The 19,762-nt window shown below is 45.2% G+C and overlaps 1 protein-coding gene across 1 annotated transcript; it reads right to left on the reverse strand.

Annotated features, from left to right (window-relative positions):
* Nucleotides 1-1,899: 1,899 nt before the first annotated feature.
* On the reverse strand, nucleotides 1,900-19,762 carry GGH (gamma-glutamyl hydrolase). The gene is made up of 9 exons (XM_033155299.1): nucleotides 19,588-19,762; nucleotides 16,660-16,774; nucleotides 16,080-16,130; nucleotides 14,602-14,686; nucleotides 13,974-14,112; nucleotides 6,026-6,132; nucleotides 5,129-5,219; nucleotides 4,384-4,521; nucleotides 1,900-2,654 (listed from the first exon to the last, which is right to left on the reverse strand). Exons 1-9 carry the CDS (start codon nucleotides 19,700-19,702, stop codon nucleotides 2,533-2,535), a joined length of 963 nt encoding a protein of 320 aa, XP_033011190.1. The 5' UTR covers nucleotides 19,703-19,762; the 3' UTR covers nucleotides 1,900-2,532.

Here is a 19,762-nt window from a genome sequence, read left to right on the forward strand (position 1 = left end):
AGTCTGTGTATATTATCATTTAATCATTCTAAAGGCAAACAGGTATAGGAAAAGTTGCAATGATAAAACATAATCAAAGAGAGAAATAAATAGTCCTATGACTGGTAAAGTCTCATCTTGAATTCACTTCTGGTTGAACATCCCAAAGCCCAAAGGTTGTAAGTATGTGATATGTCTGCCATGATCAGTTATGGAGAAGGCTAAAAAATGCGCCTCATTAAAGCAGTGCTTTCCCTTCACACAGGCTATCATGGGAAACACATGCTCTTGTGGTCATTTGGATCTAGTGCAGAGGCCCAACAATCTCGAAGAACAAAATGACTTGCACCAGACTTTTCAGCAAAATGGGCCTCAAGACGATGCAGGGAGCAGAAAGTCCATGTGTGTTTCAGGCAAGAATTCAGGCTTCCAAACTGGCAAATTGCTTCTGGTGTATGAAAATCCTATCTGTGATATTACTGTTCAAAAAACTTCACCTTGGAATGTTTAACCACAATGCTTAATATACATATACAGTTGATTGAAATGCACAAATTACAGCTAATAGCATCTGAGCTGCCATCCAAGCAAGAGACACCTGTCACTCAGTCAAATCTGCATGCATTTCTATGTGAACAAACCCAACTGCTCTGCAGAAAACGCTCAGGTCTCAATGTGACACGTCACCATCTTAGTTGAGGTATTCCCTGTGTGACTTCAAAACTGGCACCAACCGCCTGCAGGTTTTTGTAATGATAACAATGTTTGTAAAAAAAATCTGATGGGGCAGGTGCCACCTTTTATCCAAGTATTAATATAGCTAGTCTCATTGTATTAAAAGGCTGTTCTCCATTAGCTGAAAGTAGGCCTCCGTGAACTCAACAGTGCTAACTTTTGAGTAGACATATGCAGGATTACATTAACTTAGGCAGTTGTACTTAGCACCAGTGCCTAGACTACGCAGAACTGACACAGATCCCATCACATTCAGGTTGGAGAGGCAGCACAGAACCCAATCTATAAGGAAGCAGTTGGGTAGAAATGGAGCATAGAAGGGAAAGCATAATAATACCAACAAGGCCTGGTGTAAAGGGCCTCTACAGTAATGGTGAAGCTATGGCCCAGTGGGCAGAGGAACTGTGAGGTATTTTAAATTTAAACTTTTACTGGAGTTTAATCCCAGAGGATGAGGTTCTGGTTTCAATTTGCTCTGAATAGCAGCTGTATTTTTATTGTCCTGTAGGTTTTTTTTATTGCTGTTTTAATGTATTAAGTTCTTACTTTTTTGTCATACACTGGCTTGGAATGCTACATCAAAGGCTGTATAAAAATCCTTTAAATGAATGTGGCAGGGACCTGTTCAGTGGGAACCCCAAGGCTCAAGTTCTCTGAAGAGCAAAAAATAAAACTTTTATTTTATATAAATTTCAGGGAACATTCTGACTGTTTCCTCAAGTAGACCTTAAGAAGGGAAACAGGAGAGAAGGAAGCAGAAGAAGTGGAGGAAGAGGAGGAGTTTGGATTTGATATCCTGCTTTATCACTACCCGAAAGAGTCTCAAAGCGGCTCACATTCTCCTTTCCCTTCCTCCCCCACAACAAACACTCTGTGAGGTGAGTGGGGCTGAGAGACTTCAAAGAAGTGTGACCCAGCAGCTGCATGTGGAGGAGCGGGGCCGCGAACCCAGTTCACCAGATTACAAGTCTACTGCTCTTAACCACTACACCACACTGGAGGTATCTTGATCAGTGGCATGGATGAGTGTATCTGATCCAGACCTGGAAAAGCAGCAAGGTTTAAAGCAAAAAGAGAAAGTAAAGGAAGACACCACAGGAGATTAGTCTATGCTGAATTTGGGGAGCTGGGAGAAAAGGAAAGACAAACAGGAATCCTTTATGTACTTTCAAGGGGAATCCTGTCCTTTATCAAAAGGTTGATTACCTGCACATGTTGATATCAAACCAGTAATAATAACAGTTTAATATGAACAGAAATAGATTCTCTGATCACAGATGAACATTCATTTGCTTCAAGTCACATGAAGACTGGCATCTTCAATATTTTCAAATAAGGTTTTAAAATTCACACTGGAGTACAAAAAGAGGACTTAGCATTTCTCCGTCTGTGGATTAAAAAGTGCTAGCAGTTACAAGACCCGTCTGCAAACAAGCTTAGAGCATTTACCACGCAGCAATGCTGTACATGGTGAGGAAGAGGGCCTTGAGTTTCATGGTGTCTGAAAGGTGGGATAGAGTCCTTGTAAGTTGCACAAAACTTGTGAAGGGGTTGAAACTGTTGTCCTCGCACTGAATTACTAATTTGAGACACATGGACTTCAATGAGGTTTTCAAAGGGGTTCTTGTCGGCTGATTGTAACACAGCAGAACAAAAAAAAGTGCAATTCGACAGAGGACTGAAAAAATTAATTCAGGAGGAGCTGTAAGCAGTCTTGTCACCCTGGCTCTTCATAATTCACTATGTTAGTTTAATCCCGAAAGATGCCTCAGCTACATCATTTCTACGACCGCCTCACCCCTATTTCTGGCTGGAAATTTAATCAAAGAAATAAACTTGATCAAAGGAGGAAAACGGCCCCGTGAAAACGGGGTTAAAATTATAGATCAGTGCGTTGGTCTCCTCACTTTTGTTGGGAAAACGATGGTTGCTCTTCCGGGCTGCAAAACATTGGAGAAATACAGATTACGTCCATGTTATCAATTGTAAAAGAACAAACTTTGTCAAATGCACTTAACAATCCTAGACTAAATGCAAGACTCGGGTCACACAGGGAATTAATGGTTGCCTCAGAGGCACTTCCGGGAAGTGCCAGCCACACACACAGCTTCCTCTCCTAGAAGACAAAAAAAAAATCCCCCCTCCCACTTTTAAGCGCTAATACTTTTCTTAAAGGGACGCAGGTGGCACTGTAGTGTAAACCACTGAGCCTAGGGCTTGCCAATCGGAAGGTCGGCGGTTCAAATCCCCGTGATGGGGTGAGCTCCCGATGTTTGGACCCAGCTCCTACCCACCTAGCAGTTTGAAAGCACATCAAAAAGTGCAAGTATATAAATAGGTACCGCTCTGGCAGGAAGGTAAACGGCGTTTCCATGCACTGCTCTGGTTCTCCAGAAGTGGCTTAGTCATGCTGGCCAAATGACCCGGAAAAACGCTGGCTCCCTCGGCCAGTAAAGCGAGATGAGCGCCGCAACCCCAGAGTCATTTGCAACTGGACTTAATTGTCAGGGGTCATTTACCTTTTTTTTTTTTACTTAAAAAAAAGTTCTGCTACACAAGTGCATATAGGATTATGTTCTGCTGAAATCAACCTTAAGAAATTAGTCTAGAGCAAGATGTTAGGCTGCCACAAGACAATAGTTGAGCTTTGCAAAAAAAATAATAATATCCCAATATCATTGGTATCAAGAGGACTACTCTAAGGTAGGGCTGCCATATGTCCAGATTTTCCCCAGACATTTTTACCAATTTTCAGAAATTCCACCGACACTCTTTTCAATGGATGAATCCAGGATATGTCCGGAAATCCTGGATCTCTGGCAAGCCTATGCTAGTGTAGTCCTCTTGACACCAACGATATTGGGATGGCACAAGCAGTTTGAGTACTGCAGCTTCCAATAACCAGCCACTCAGACCAATTTTTCGGTATTTATTAACTTTAACGGCTACCCTATAACTTAAGTTCTGTGGGTAGCTCACAAAGTTGGAAGAGTAAAACATAATTCAAAACAATGAAAGCGGCATTAATTTTTTGTTCTTTTTCTGACCTATATACAGTAAAACACAAATCGTAAAGGCTAAGAGGCATTGTAAACACTCAAGTTGTTTAAAAAGGCCTGGGTAAGATAGTAAGGATGCCACCAAGCAAGCTTTTCTGGAGATGTTGTTCTAAAACCAGCATGTCAAGAGCAAGGCAACCCTAGAAGATGCCTGCCTTACTTTACTACTAATCTCAAAAATTCTACAGTTCCTTTGACGAGGTGTTTCTGAAGATCAAAACATTAAGGACTGCATTCAGTGAAGTTCTGTTGGCCCAAGGACACCAGTCTGTGCAACAGAACTGACCTGCTCACTCTCTCAACCCTCCTCACTCTGCCTAAGCTGATCTGGGGTTCCCCTGACCAGGGAGAGGGAGGGGGAAGTCCCGCAAGCAAGTGGAGAACAGGACTTCATGGGATACGACTCTAATATTGTCCTCCGCATTGTGTGGATAAAAGTTGGCACTGTTTTGTCTAATTTTTCTTTAATCAGAATATGTGGTTGCACTGCCACGAACTATTCCAATTTATATTTTCAGAGTTTAGTTGTAAGAAAAAGTTGCCACTCAACATACAAACGTTTCTCCTTTCAGGTGAAATTTCACAACTGCCATCTACAAACTTTTAATACCTTCACTGACTAAGAAGTCAGCTATGTAGTATGTGACTTTTACAGCTGCCTGGGAATGTGGAATGCCTGTTGTGTTCTTCCATTCATATGGGTTTTTTTCTGGATGCCACTGGACGCCATACACAGGGTATCTGTGAGCTAGAAAATAACCAATTGGTTTCCATCAACTCACGCACATAAGACAACAAGTTTCTCTTAAAAGTTTGGATGCAGGATTTATAGTTCTAACCAAGATTTTCCAACAAAGGAATTTCATACATAATAATAACAAGCATTTATATAGAGCTTGGGATGTGTCCAAAACACTTCACGGACACTGTCCTTGCATGCTTCCCAAGAAAGATGGATGCCGACCAACAACCTTACAAACTCCAATGTAGGTCAGGGCTATTACCTCCATTTTGCAGGTGGGGGCACTGAGACAGGATGGCTAGCCACCCAGTGAGTTCGGTGTGGCAGAGGCAATATTCAGGCCCAGAGGGAGAGAAGAGGGGTGAACGGGTAGAAATGATGGAGCAATGAAAGGAGGAGGAGAAGGAAAGTCCTCTGTAAGCTGCTGGTTCAGATCTCTGGCAAGAGTAACGTGTCACACACATAGACACACCCCAGCAACCCACTGGGCTAGGAGGGAGGAGAGGGGTAGCTCCACTCACTGCCAGCACCAGCCCTGCCCACCATCAGCATGCAGCCCCCTGGGAATACTACCCTCAGCAGAAAAGACTTCTGCACTTCTGATTTACGTTACCTTCCATGGTAGATATAAAGTCCACGTCGTTATGAACATTAGTTGTTAAGATCTTATAGAAGTTGCGCAACTTCTCATTATTTGTAAAATTCTGTAACAGAAAGGTTTTTTATTTATACTGTATAACAAAATATTCTTTTAGATGGGGCACTTTTACCCTTCTACTGATCCCTCTCCTATTAACATGTCCACCTGTCCTGCTGTTACTATTTACACCAGGCATCCCCAAACTGCGGCCCTCCAGATGTTTTGGCCTACAACTCCCATGATCCCTAGCTAACAGGACCAGTGGTCAGGGATGATGGGAATTGTAGTCCAAAACATCTGGAGGGCCAAAGGTTGGGGGTGCCTGGATTAGACAAACTCATGGAGGATAAGGTTTGAGATAGCAAGTGTCTGAAATACCATTTGCTGGTAATCATAGGTGGGCAATTGGTGTCATGCTGATGTGCTGCTTGTGGACTTCCCACAGGCATCTGGTTGATCACTGTGAGAACAGGCCATTAGACAAAAATGTGTCTTGCGCCTGATCCAGTATGGCTCTCATTCTTTAATTTGGGTTTAATAGCACATAGTTAAAATAAGGAATTCATTTCCACAATATGTAACTATGTTCAACAATCTGGATTGTTTTAAAGGAGGATTAGACCAGGCACAAACCAAACTGCGGCCCTCCAGATGTTTTGGCCTACAACTCCCATGATCCCTAGCTAGCAGAACCAGTGGTCAGGGATGATGGGAATTGTAGTCCAAAACATCTGGAGGGCCAAAGTTTTGGGGATGCCTGATTTACACCTTATCTCTCACACCTTTGCATGCTGCTTTGTGAGGTCATAGCTGTAGAAGGCAGTTTGGTATATTTTAAATTAATGTTTTACATGGAAACTTTAAAAGTACCTGCACAGAAAGGCTCCAGAAGTGGAAGTTTGATGTCAAGGGTTCAGAAGCCATCACTTGCAACAAATCAGCAGGAAAATCCTGGAATATTCCACTGTTTTTCGCATCTTATACAAAAAAAAAGGCAAGAAGAGTTAACATTACTACCTGCAGCGTGTCAGGATTCGTCCTACTCACAAGTAGGACCTTGGCAGAGACACATGTCCGACTGGCATGTTCTCTCCCTCCTGGTAGATCGTTCTGGAGCTTCATAAGCATTCCTGAGCCCGAACATCATAGCGACTGATGCCAAGAAACATCAGCACACTTACTTACTCACTCACAGAGTGTGCACAGTTGCGTAACAGACCTCAGCAACTCAGCATGTAGGCTAATCTACTTTATTTACATATAAACATACACGTGGAGCTCTGAAACATGGCTCCCTCTCTCTCTAGCACCAGACAGCAAAGAGAAAGAACAAAGGATAACAGTCCCACTTCAGGGAACGCAGTAAGACAAACATCCTGTAAACATCACATCCCATTCCTGTGGAATCAAAACACACACCGTCATGTGTTATACCCAGATGGGCGGGGTATAAATAATAAATTATTATATTATTATTATTATAACAATCCCATGACTGCACATGGGGAATGAATCTCCAACAGTGTGCCCACTTGTTTAAAGCATGCCTGATCTGCAAAAGCTCAGGTAGCACTTAGAAAAGCTGAACTGATATCAAATGACACACACACACACACACACACACACACACACACCAGTCAACAGCAGATACCACATTGGTGGTTGGTCTAGATGTCCTTTGGGGGTACCTTCCAACTCTACAATTCCATGGTTCTATGATACTGGTGTTTATTTTGTCAGTCTGCATTTCTTAGTGCAGAAAGTATTGATCTGATTTGTAGAGATCTTTCCTATTCTACTTAATTCAAGAGGGTCCTGGAAACTTCTCTGTGTGAAAAAAACAAGCAGAAGGTTCATGATGTTCCTTCAGAGATGCCGAGTACAGCTGGCTTAAACTGGTTCTGTTATCTCTTCTGTCAAGGTCATGCTGACTATAAAAATAGGCCAGAAGGAAGCATGGGTTTCCTTTTCTCTTTCTTTCTCTTTTCCTTCTGGTGTGGTGTTCTGCATATAATGTTAAGGTTTAGACTTACTGTGAGTTATTGTAAGTTTAAGTTAAGTCTGCTGCAACTGGATTTCTTATGGACAGTGCCAATCCTGAATGTATTGGATTTGTGACCATTATGCTCATTTGCCTTCAGTAGCAGTAAAGCTCTGCTGGATGAAATATTAATTGCCGCTGCTCTATTTTTTAGGAATCCTGCAACATGTTTAAGTTTTTACTCTGCTGACTATAAACTGGAATCTACTCTGGATCAATACTGAGAAAAATGTCCACGACATATTTTGCTCTAGGAGGCTTAGTTTGGTCAGTATCGAGTAAACGTCCAGAGTTAATGCAAAATACATTGCTTTTCTTAAATGAGCCACCATAGCTGCTAGAGGGCCAAGAAAATTTGTGTTATGGGCTTTTTATACTTGTCTACCCATGTACTATCTGGAACCAAAGTGGTACATTGGTTGCCAGATGTGAAATATTTTGACATTATTTTCATCTCTTCCTCCCCACTACATAGAACCCTTTATCAAAGTGTAAATCATAAAACAAACTTCATGAAAAAACTCTGTAAGCATTGTGTTGAACCAAAGGTGAATTGTTCCAGAAACCAGACCCGTCTCTACCCTGTGGCGCAAGTGGCGCATTGCACCAGGGCGCCAAGCTCCGGAGGGCGCCTGGTCGGGAGTCCGGGCTGAGTTGGAGTAGACCGGGACTCCAGGGATCAGCCGAGTAGACCGGGACTCCAGGGAAGAGCCGAGCTGAACAGAGCTCGGAAAGAGCCCTGCAGTGCCCGAAGCTGCCACTGGGGGCGCAGGGAGTCCTCCGCCGGCGAGCGGGGCTCTTGCTCAGCCCCAGCATAAAATCCTGTCAGGCGGCTTTTATTCCCACGGCAGCAGGGGTTCACAAACAACATCCTGCTGAGGTTCAGGATTCCACCCGGAATCAGACCCCTTTAACGGGTAATATTCCCATAAATTCTTATAACACTTTACTTTTATGTTTTTGGAAAGAGGGCTAGTGCAAAGTTGGTGTGTCTTTTTTATTATTATTCTCCGCGCTAAGCGTGCATCATTTATTTATTTATTTATTTATTTATTTATTTATTTATTTATTTATTTTTGAAGCCGAGAGCTGGGGTCATTCATCGGTTTGGAGGAGGAGGAAGTGTGGGGGGGGGGAGCCTGCTTGGCCGCCCTGTGGCTCGCTCCCCTAGCAAAGAAAGGTTCTGGAAACAGACTTTGATGAAAAGAGAGAAATCTGGGTCTGCATGAGCCATTCCTCCAATACCAAAAGTCAATATTGCAAGCCGTTTCTTCCAGGTTTCTTTTTCTTTGAAGGATGGATTTGTGTGTGTGTGTGTGTGTGTTTTATGTTGCATTGGGGCTTGACCCCTGGGAAGCAAGCCATTGGCAGTTTTTTAAAAAATGGCTAAGTGTACATTTTCCAAGCTACCTCTCAGGATCTCTCAAAATAAGAACAGTTATTGCCACCATCACTTGTTTTTGAAGCTCTGCTTGTTCCTTTGTGGCCCTTTGGAGAAGGCTCAGCCATGTTGAGAATCCCCAAAGTTGGGCTTCCTGCCCCTGGATGGGCCCCCTCTGCTCTTGTACACCCCCCCCCCCCAGCAGCAAAAGAGAGTCATGCCTGTGATCACTTCTGCAGAACTGTGGTCTCCAACCTCAGCAACCCCCAGATGCGAGCTCTCCCAGTCCCAGCTACCTATTTCACCTCAGACTGCTGACCCCCCCCCCCCCATGGACCCGAGATCGAAACCATGTGATCCGCTTCCACTGGAAAACTGCCAGTAATACCGCTTTCCTTTTTTTCTTACTTTTTCTGCCGGTTTCTTTACCAGTGCATTGGCTTCTGACACCACTGTTGTACCTTTATATGCACGCAACAATGTGAGTAGGATTGGGGGGGGGCAGACGGTTGGCACTAGGTTGCACCTGGCTGTGCAGACCCAAGGAACACGGTGTACTTTTGCCAATAGCTCCAAAGCCAAGGCTACCTTAAGAAAACCTCGATTGCTGGGTGGGCTTTGTTGGGTTATGCTGTATGGGGGTGTGCAGATGGAGGTGTCCTTTGGGCTAATGCCCAAAGATACATGAATCTCAATACATTGTGGCTCATGCCATTTCTTAACTTCCCTGTACTTTGCCCTCGTCTGCCTCCGTCATGCCGTGCCGCCACGCCTGGGGGTGGGGGGCGCCGGAGGGATCCTTGCACCACGGCGCCAGATAAGCTTAAGACGGCCCTGCCAGAAACTTTGCTAACTCCATCTTGGTGGTCAAGATAACACAATTAATTGGTTGTCATTGTGGCAACAAGCTCATGCGGTCAAACCTCAGATCCCGCCTCTGTTTTGGAATGTTACAGCTCCCGAACGCCGAAACCCCGGAAGTAAATGCTCTGGTTTTTAAACAATTTCAGAAGCCGAACATCTGACGCAGCTTCTGGTTGAGTTCAGGAAGCTCCTGCAACCAAACGGAAGCTGAGCCTCGGTTGTCGAACATTTCAGAAGCCGAACGTGCTTCCGGAACAGATTACGTTCAACAAGGGAGGTTTGACTGTATGTTTATATTCACTTGCTTTGATATAAGCTAGACGTTATCCTCATCTGTGGGCTTGGGGTGCTGGGCTCTGAGCGCAGAAAGGGGAGCTGTCTGTAAGGTTTGGGCATCTGCCGCCTTTGCCCTAACCTGGGCAGGTGAAGCAGTGGAACTTGTAGGAAAAGGGACGTATGCTGCTTTGTTTATAAATTAGGAATGTTTGCTTGGGCACAGACAAGTCATCTCCTTGCTACAGAGTCCGTCCTACATCTGCAAAGGCAAGGAGAACTGGCAGACTGATTTGCTTTAAGTCTGCACCTTCTCTAATAAAGCACTAAAACCAATCACTCCAGCATTTTTTGTATCATCCTTTGGTACACCTGCACCCAACCATTCCCATGAGCCCTCCTATGTGCCAATGGTTCAGGGAAAGCATCCCTTGTTTTTGGTTTAATACAAAGCAAATGCTACTCAATCTGCTAAATACTGTACAGTGGTACCCCGCAAAAAGAATGCCTCGCTAGACGAAAAACTCGCAAAACGAAAGGGTTTTGCGAGTTTTTAGTTGACTCGCAAGACGAATTCGTCTATGCCTGTTTTTCGCAAGACGAATTCGTCTGGCGAGGTACCACTGTAAGCTGGCTTACCTTTTCGCTCTGGTCGGGAGGGGTGATGTCCGCGTCCGCCATTTTGGATCGACTGTGCATGCGCAGTCGATCCAAAATGGCAGACGCGGACAACATCCCTCCCGACCGCAGCGAAAAGGTAAGCTCCGCTGCCGGTCGGGAGGGGACCGTGGGATCGTGCCCAATGTCGGGCATCATCCCACGGCCCTCTCCCTCCTTCCCGGAGCCCCGCCGCTGCGTTTTAAGACTGCAACGATCGTTGCAGTCTTAAAACTCGGCGGCGCGGAGCTCCGGTGCCGGTCGGGAGGGGGCCGTGGGATCGTGCCCAATGTCGAGCATCATCCCACGGCCCTCTCCCTCCCTCCCGGAGCCGCGGAGCTGCGTTTTAAGACTGCAGCGATCGCTGCAGTCTTAAAACACAGCACCGCGGAGCTCCGGTGCCGGTCGGGAGGGGGCCGTGGCATCATGCCCGATGTCGGGCATCATCCCACGGCCCCCTCCCTCCCTCCCGGAGCCGCGGAGCTGCGTTTTAAGACTGCAGCGATCGCTGCAGTCTTAAAACACAGCACCGCGGAGCTCCGGTGCCGGTCGGGAGGGGGCCGTGGCATCATGCCCGATGTCGGGCATGATGCCACGGCCCCCTCCCTCCCTCCCGGAGCCGCGGAGCTGCGTTTTAAGACTGCAGCAATCGCTGCAGTCTTAAAACACAGCACCGCGGAGCTCCGGTGCCGGTCGGGAGGGGGCCGTGGCATCATGCCCGATGTCGGGCATCATCCCACGGCCCCCTCCCTCCCTCCCGGAGCCGCGGAGCTGCGTTTTAAGACTGCAGCGATCGCTGCAGTCTTAAAACACAGCACCGCGGAGCTCCGGTGCCGGTCGGGAGGGGGCCGTGGCATCATGCCCGATGTCGGGCATGATGCCACGGCCCCCTCCCTCCCTCCCGGAGCCGCGGAGCTGCGTTTTAAGACTGCAGCGATCGCTGCAGTCTTAAAACACAGCACCGCGGAGCTCCGGTGCCGGTCGGGAGGGGGCCGTGGCATCATCCCACGGCCCCCTCCCTCCCTCCCGGAGCCGCGGAGCTGCGTTTTAAGACTGCAGCGATCGCTGCAGTCTTAAAACACAGCACCGCGGAGCTCCGGTGCCGGTCGGGAGGGGGCCGTGGCATCATGCCCGATGTCGGGCATGATGCCACGGCCCCCTCCCTCCCTCCCGGAGCCGCGGAGCTGCGTTTTAAGACTGCAGCGATTGCTGCAGTCTTAAAACACAGCACCGCGGAGCTCCGGTGCCGGTCGGGAGGGGGCCGTGGCATCATGCCCGATGTCGGGCATCATCCCACGGCCCCCTCCCTCCCTCCCGGAGCCGCGGAGCTGCGTTTTAAGACTGAAGCGAGCGAACAGCAGCGCTGCTGTTCGCTCACTGCAGTCTTAAAACGCGGCTTGGCTTGGCTCCGGTGCCGGTCGGGAGGGGCCCCCGGACTTTTTTTCCCATAGGAACGCATTAATTAAATTTTAATGCGTTCCTATGGGAAAAGGTGCCTCGCAAGACGAAATTTCCGCAAGACGAAGAGTCTTGCGGAACGAATTAATTTCGTCTTGCGAGGCACCACTGTATTCAGAAGTGTCCTCTGAGTCATATTCACTTTAGTGGAATGTATTATGACACATAGATTCAGGATTAACTCACCAAGATGACAAACCACCCATTAATTGCTGGAAGAAGAACCACACCAGGATTTGGTTTAGGACCTTTCAATGACACAGACTCTTATATAAGAACATCAGCCCAGCTTTGTTTTCCTGCATTGGCCAATCAGATGCCTCTGGATATCCCACAAGCAGGGCATTGAGGGTAACAGCTCTCCTGCTATTGTTCCCCAGGAAAAGGAATTCTGAGGCATGCTACCTCCAAACCTGGAGGTGGCACAGCATATAGTCATCAGGGCATCAGCCATACTGTATCCCATTTGCAATTAATGGAGGTAGGTTAACCATGCTGCACTGCTGCAAGGAAAGAGCTGTGTTTATTTTGGTAGCAGGGGCAGGAAGGGATATCCTACTGGGCTCCAGGACAGAGGTGAACAACCACTCAGACTAAACACAGGCTGAAAAATGTTGGGGAATGCTCAGCATCTAAATGTTTTTTTAAGGCAATTAAAAACAAGGCTTTTCAGAAGTTCATAATCATTCCTCTAATCATTACAGGCACTGTCCATGACACTTGCGCCCTCACATTCCTCTTGTGCTTTGCAAAGCTCAGAACTCTAATAGAAGCACCACTTTTCAACAAAAAAAAAAAGTTGCAATCTGAAGGTTAGAAAAAAAGCAATATTCCTTCCTTAAAATGCAAGAGTTTAAGGGCGTTCCTTTTGTGTTCAACATGTAGCAACTATGGGTTTAACCATACCAAAAGTGTTCTGGAAAAACCCTCACTGACTGCTAATGTCCTGCTTTGCATAATGATTGACTTCCTGCTTTGAAGGAAGACAATCCACCCACTATGTAACATCATAGGTCAGTGCTAACAAAAGTGGTGCTGCCATGTGAAAATTAAATATGAAAAAGACTGCAGTGTTTAAATCATTTTTTCCTAATATTTGGACATTTTACTTATAACCAGATAGAGGTGTGATCTGTAGCATTCCAGATAAAGAGTCCCCCCTCCCAGTTCACTGTAATTTTCAAACAGAGGCTCAAGAAGTACTGGTAACAGCATCCCACACATTATGAAACCCTAAATTTTGACTGCTGCTAGCAAGTGTCATCATTAACTCTAAGGAGACAGAGCCATTACTCTGATGTTGGGGCCATCAGTGGCTCCATCCCAGCAGTGGAGAACTTGTGGCCTTTCAAGTGTTGTCAAACTCCCACCAGTCCCAGACAGCGTGTCTAACAGCCAGATATTATGGGAGCTGTAGTTTAGCAACATCCAGAAGGCCACAGGTTCCCGACCCTTTTCCTATCCTTTTCTTAAAGGTAAAGGTAAAGGGACCCCTGACCATGAGGTCCAGTCGCGAACGACTCTGGGGTTGCGGTGTTCATCTTGCTCTATAGACCGTGGGAGCTGGCATACAGCTTCCGGGTCATGTGGCTAGCATGACAAAGCCGCTTCTGGCAAACCAGAGCAGCGCACGGAAACGCCGTTGGACCTTCCCACCGGAGCGGTACCTATTTATCTACTTGCACTTTGACGTGCTTCCAAACTGCTAGGTTGGCAGGAGCAGGAACCGAGCAATGGGAGCTTATCCTGTTGCGGGGATTTGAACCGCCGACCTTCTGATCAGCAAGCCCTAGGCTCTGTGGTTTAACCCACAGCACCACCCGTGTCCCTTTTCTTACAGTCCTCTAAAACTCATTATACAGCACAGCTGAACCAACAGCAACAGTCTGTTCCAGCAGAGTTCATGGAGCCAGAATACAATACCAAAGAAAGGACTCTTGCACCAGCCCCTGTATTCTACTACTGATCTCCAGCGCAGCACAGTATCAGGCCTCTCAAACTTATGAGATAGAAGACTAAACATCTCCAGAACCTCAGAGCTCAATGCATTCTCAAAGTCATTATTTCACTTTGACTCGCAGAATTTATTATTACCGACCCCCACAGTCGTAAGTCTTCTGTGAACTGAAACTCTAAGTTTTTACCTGGAGTAAAGTTCAGTGGCAATGCAAAGCCCTCTGTATTAGTCCAGGTGAGCAGGTCTTCCCCGCAAGTGAGGACGCTAAGCAGCTGGTGTCCCAGGCATGTCCCCCATACAGGAAAATAGTCTCCTCTATCATTAGCCTGGAAACAACAGAAATCAATAGCTACAGATCCTAGACATTTATATTCCCCATTATTTAACTACCTAGGAAGATAGCAGGATAGTTCCTTTGATTTCCTAATGTGCCCCCAAGCCTCAAAGAGGTTGGGGGACTCCCTATATATATCACCAGGATAGATCTACTTTATATATCGGAGAAACTGGGGCAGCTCAGTTGGTACAGCATGAAGCTCTTAATCTCAAGGTTGTGGGTTCAAGCCCACATTGGGCAAAAGATTCCTGCATTGCAGGGGGTTGGACTAGATGACCCTTGAGGTCCCTTCCAACTTTATGATTCTATTTACATCTTACAGCCTAGTCCCAAAATCATGCACATAAAGATAAGGCTGAGCTGTATGACTGTCCACATGCCAGCTAGAAAGGTGTGGAAATAAAAGGCACCAACAATTGTCATTCCCCAACACTGCCAATGCCCCAATGCAGAAACAATGGCATGCTCCAATATTTACCTCTAGTGCTTTATTGTAGAATATCTTTGCAACTCTGGCAAATTCAGAAGTCTCGAGGCTAACACCACCTCCGGGATAGAGAATCCTAAGCAAACAAAATGACAACACTTTCATCAGCAGCAATGAACTGCTGATTGGTTACACAAAGGTTAACATGGCAAAACCTGGATTGTAATCACGGAAGGATCTGCAATACAATCTTTAAAGAAAAAGTTACATACTCAAGTACTATAAGGAAGGGTTGTTCAGACAGTCATCATGGAACATGGTGGGAGGAGCAGGAAGATAGTAGTCGGAAATAGAAACCTCAATTTCCAAGTGGTAAAGGTAAAGGAACCCTAGCAGTTAAGTCCAATCGCGAACGACTCTGGAGTTGCGGCACTCATCTCGCTTTACTGGCCAAAGGAGCCGACATTTGTCTGCAGACAGTTTTTCCGGGTCATGTGGCCAGCATGACTAAGCCACTTCTGGAGAAACCAGAGCAGCACACAGAAACGCCGTTTACCTTCCCGCCGGAGCGGTACCTATTTATCTACTTGCACTTTGATGTGCTTTCAAACTGCTAGGTTGGCAGGGGCTGGGACTGAATGGGAGATCACCCTGTCGCGGGGATTCGAACCGCCAACCTTCCAATCGGCAAGCCCAAGGCTCAGTGGTTTACACCACAGCGATGCTAATTCCATTATGGCATGAGCATTTTTCCATAACCACATTTGTTTTTCAAATGGTTGTTACTTGTCATGAGATGACTGATGATGAAAGGTGGGTTGGAAATTGTGTAAATAAAAAATAAAAATCAAGTGGCTAGCAGCTGTGAAAGCCAAATCAGCTCAAATAAATTTGTGTGGAATATGTATGCAAATATGCACTTTCATTAGAGGAAATATTTCCTAGGATTCTGTTTAATATGCCTTTTGACAAGAAACCAATGTTAAATGTATATGTTGTGTCTGCCACAATAAAGATTTGTTCTGTTTGTTTTCATTTCAGCTGGTCTCTTACTCTGGTACTGACAGCCCCACATTTCTGCTAGGAAATGCTAGGAACTGCATGCTCAGGTTATAGAATACACAGAATTATCATCAAGCAGAGCACAAAAGGCCACCATTACAGACACTATTATCAGTACACTATTATTGTGACATCTTTTTCGTTATCTATTAACTTCTGTAACACTTTGCTTATTGCAATGTACTTAAAAACCTTCCTTCCAGTAGCACCTTAAAGACCAACTAAGTTTGTTATTGGTATGAGCTTTTGTGTGCATGTACACTTCTTCAGATATATGTATTTACAAACCTTATCATCTTCCCAACAGCCTTTCAAGGTAGGTAAACTGCTGGGCAACAGACACCTAATGAGATTCAAGGCCTGATAAAAATTGGAACCTGAGTCTCTGATATTGTCTCATTTGCCTAATATTCCTTCCACTGCTCTACACCAGTAGCAACAAAACAGATGATCATTAGGACGCTTACCCATTGACAGAATTGAAAATCTTATCATATTCTTCATCTGAACGATTCAGTCTGGAGGAATTAAAATGAGATGAAAAGTTGCATTAGAAGTGTATAGCTTCCCTGCATCAGTTTAGAACAGTTTTTTTAGTACAGTAACTAAAAGGTTAATGCCAATTTCCTGTGCTACAATTTAAATTCTTTTTTTTTTTTTTTTTTTTTTTTTTTTGCTAAATTCATGTTAAGTCAGACAGTAGTGCAGACTTCCTGGAATGTGTCATTAATCAGTCACATCTATGTCCTCTAAGCACCTCAAGGCAGCATACACATTTCCCCTAATCTTCACAATAACTTTGCAAAGCTGGTTAAGCTGACCGGTTGTGACTGGTCACCCGGTGAACTTCATGGCTAAGCAGAATTTTGAACCTGGGTCTTCCCAGTCCTAGTCTAACCCTTGCACCGCTGCAGTGCAATCGCTTCACAAATACACCCATACTGAAGAGTGCTAATCTGCTTCTACCCTAAAGACTGGCAAGTATCGTCCTGAGAAAATTTCTACTTTGCACTGCAGGATGTGAGCACATTACTCACACAAGCTTACCTGATTGGTACTACCCGGGCTCCAGCAGATTCAATAAACTTCACATATGAAGCCCCAATGTAAGAACTTCCAAATTTTTGGAAACTCTTAAAGTCAGTTTCCTGTGCTAATATTCCTAGGAAGATCCAAAGGAAAAAGGTTAGGCATCAGTGAGGTCACAGGAAAAACTGAGATGCCACTGATAAACTAGCAGTAGGTGGGGTATGATGATTAATTTAATATTATCTATATTTGAATCCAAGAAAGAACATGGCGTCCAATATAACATCACAATGACAATCCAGCAGTAGCAGCAGTAGCTGCAGGGCAATCACTTGTTCAGATGGTGTTAAACACAACTATATTTAAGACTGTTTTGCATTTAACTCATTTTACACCCAGAAAGCATTTATGTGAAAGCAAAGTGAAAGCAGGAGTAGATTCCTTTTCTAAACTCCTTTGGGGGGGTTGTTGTTGTTGTTGTTTACAAGCAACCAGTATAGAAATTATATGAAATAAATAAATTACACACATGAAAATTGCATATATGTCTCACTACGTGTTTGAGGAAGTACACTCTGAAAATCTGTGATCATCAGACATGACTGTCTACAAATGGATTTCATGCTACACTTAAATACTTTCTATATGAAATAGCCTAAAAGTCAAAGGTCTGATATATCATCATGAAAGCAAATTTTTCATACCATATTTCAAAGTACCTGCATTATCCTTTTTAAACGGACTTGTTGAAATACGATACACTTTTGACCCCTTGAGTGCTTCACAATTTGACACACAAAGCTGAATGCTTAGATCCAGACAACAGACAAGCTCCAGCAAGCATCCTATCACATACTCTATATCAGAAATATTTTTTAAAAGGAATTTAGAACCAGCTTTCCAAAAGTTCATAACCCAGGCCTAGTAAGTAAGCTATGCAATGCTGCCACAAGACCCATTGCGCCACAATTTGGGGGGGGGGGATGGTTGAGGCATTCCAGGTTGCTAGCTCATCAACTTGGTGTTGAACAAGCACTTCTTCCTTCTGGAATCCAACAACAAAATGAGGAGGAGGAGGAGGAGTGTGTGTGTGTGTTTTACAGAAACCTTAGAAAGAAGAACTTTATAAATTATGAGTACTGGTAGTCATACACACTCCAAAAATTACTGTTACTGACATAGTTTCCATCAGGGAGTATAGAACAGGGATGGGCAGACTAAGTTTGTTGCTTTTTGCTAGAATCCCTAGATATACCACAGAGCAGATCTGCCCCTAAAGTCAAGCACAGAAGACTTTGAATGAGTGTTCAGGGTGCCTCCAGTAACATTCTAAGCCCAGGAATTTGTTCTAAGTACCAAAACTGAACTGAGTTCACAGTCCTTTTGCACAGAACTCCACCCGATTAGCTTCCTACTTTTCAGCAAAAGTCAATCTGTTGCTATTGTAAAACAACTGAGGAGTCAGAAATCCTTACCAATCACCTTACTGCAAATCTTCCAGAGATCTGCTACATACCCTCTGCCAACAATCCAACACAAATCAAAATAAATAAAAGTCGCTAAAAGGAGAATTTTCAGCACACAGACTTTGCTTAGTCCAAAACATCTGGAGGACAGGCAAAAGGTCTCATTAAAGACAGTGAGCCTCTTTCAGAAATGGCATTCTTAGTGTTGTTTCAAGATTTCTACAGAGGTGCATTTCCCCCAATGACAGGTGATGTCTGGGTGAATGTATTGTCTTTTGCTGCTTGCCTCAATAGGCCGAAATCATTATTACGTCAATCGAAATATTTTTAAGACTATGACCATAACCCTGTGCAATTTCTCTGGCAGCTGCTGCTAATGAATTCACTGGGGTGGCTTACTTCCAAGTAAACATACCTACAGTGGTACCTTGGTTTACAACCATAATCCGTTCTGGGGTCCGGTTGTAAACCAAAAGAGGTTGTAACCCAAGGCGTGCTTTCGCCAATGGGGCCTCCCCACCAAAAATGATTTTAAAAAATGGGTTGTAATCCTAAAAAAGGGACACGCACTTCCGGGTCTGAATTACAAATGGGTTGTAATCCAAAGCGGTTACAAACCAAGGTACTGTACAACTGTGTAGGAACAGGATGTCACCCACGGATACACATGAATTCTTGTATCCCTTGAAATGAAGACTCTGGAAATGGCAGGAAAAATCAAAAAAGTATTGCAGAAGCTACAGTTGCCCCAGAAACCTGAAAGATGCCGTGTTTGCTTGCTTGTTGTAACCAGTGTTTTTCAACCTTTTTTGGGCAAAGGCACACTTGTTTCATGAAAAAAATCACGAGGCACACTACCATTAGAAAATGTTAAAAAATTTAACTCTGTGCCTATATTGACTATATATAAAGTAATTCTCTTGAATTTTTCAATTTTTCCCACGGCACACCAGGCAACATCTCGCGGCACACTAGTGTGCCGCGGAACAGTGGTTGAAAAACACTTGTTGTAATCTACCAGTAGCACCGTCTCGCCAGCGGCACCTTGCGGATCTTGCTACTCAAGCCTAGGTCGTTTGTTTGGAAAGTAGCACTGCATTTAAGAGCCGGGATTTACGGAAGACTTCATCTGAAACAACTGGGGTGATAACTGATAAGAATCAAGTGCGAAAGAGCCACCTGGTCTCACAAATAATCCCCTTGGGTAATCCCGTGCAAGCATAACATTATTACTTTTTTTTTTTAAAGCAGAAGTTGGGGTGGTCATCTGTCACTCATGCTTTAGTGGGCCCTACAATTCTACGATTTAAAGGTGCCCGACCCACCGAGCTAAAGGAGGGAGGGGAGACTTTTTGCATTTCTTCTCTTCCCCCCCTCTCCTCCCCCTCCTCCACGTTCCCTGGCAACAGCAGGACTCTCTCTGGCTCTTTTGGAGAATCCTGGGGATCCCCCGTTAGAAGCGCAGAGCGCGGCGACTCACCGATGATGGGTCTCTCGTTCGCGCCCCGCAGCGAGAAGGGCAGCGCGGCGCCGCAGAAGAGGCCCAGGAGGCAGCAGGCGCCCAGCGCGCGCCCGAGTCCCGCCCGGCTCGCCATGTCCGCCCGCAGCGTTCGGCGACCCGAGCCAGGCTCCGCGCGCGACGCCCGTCTTATGGC

The sequence above is a fragment of the Lacerta agilis genome, chromosome 7, assembly GCF_009819535.1.
Source record: "Lacerta agilis isolate rLacAgi1 chromosome 7, rLacAgi1.pri, whole genome shotgun sequence".
NCBI lineage: Eukaryota > Metazoa > Chordata > Lepidosauria > Squamata > Lacertidae > Lacerta > Lacerta agilis.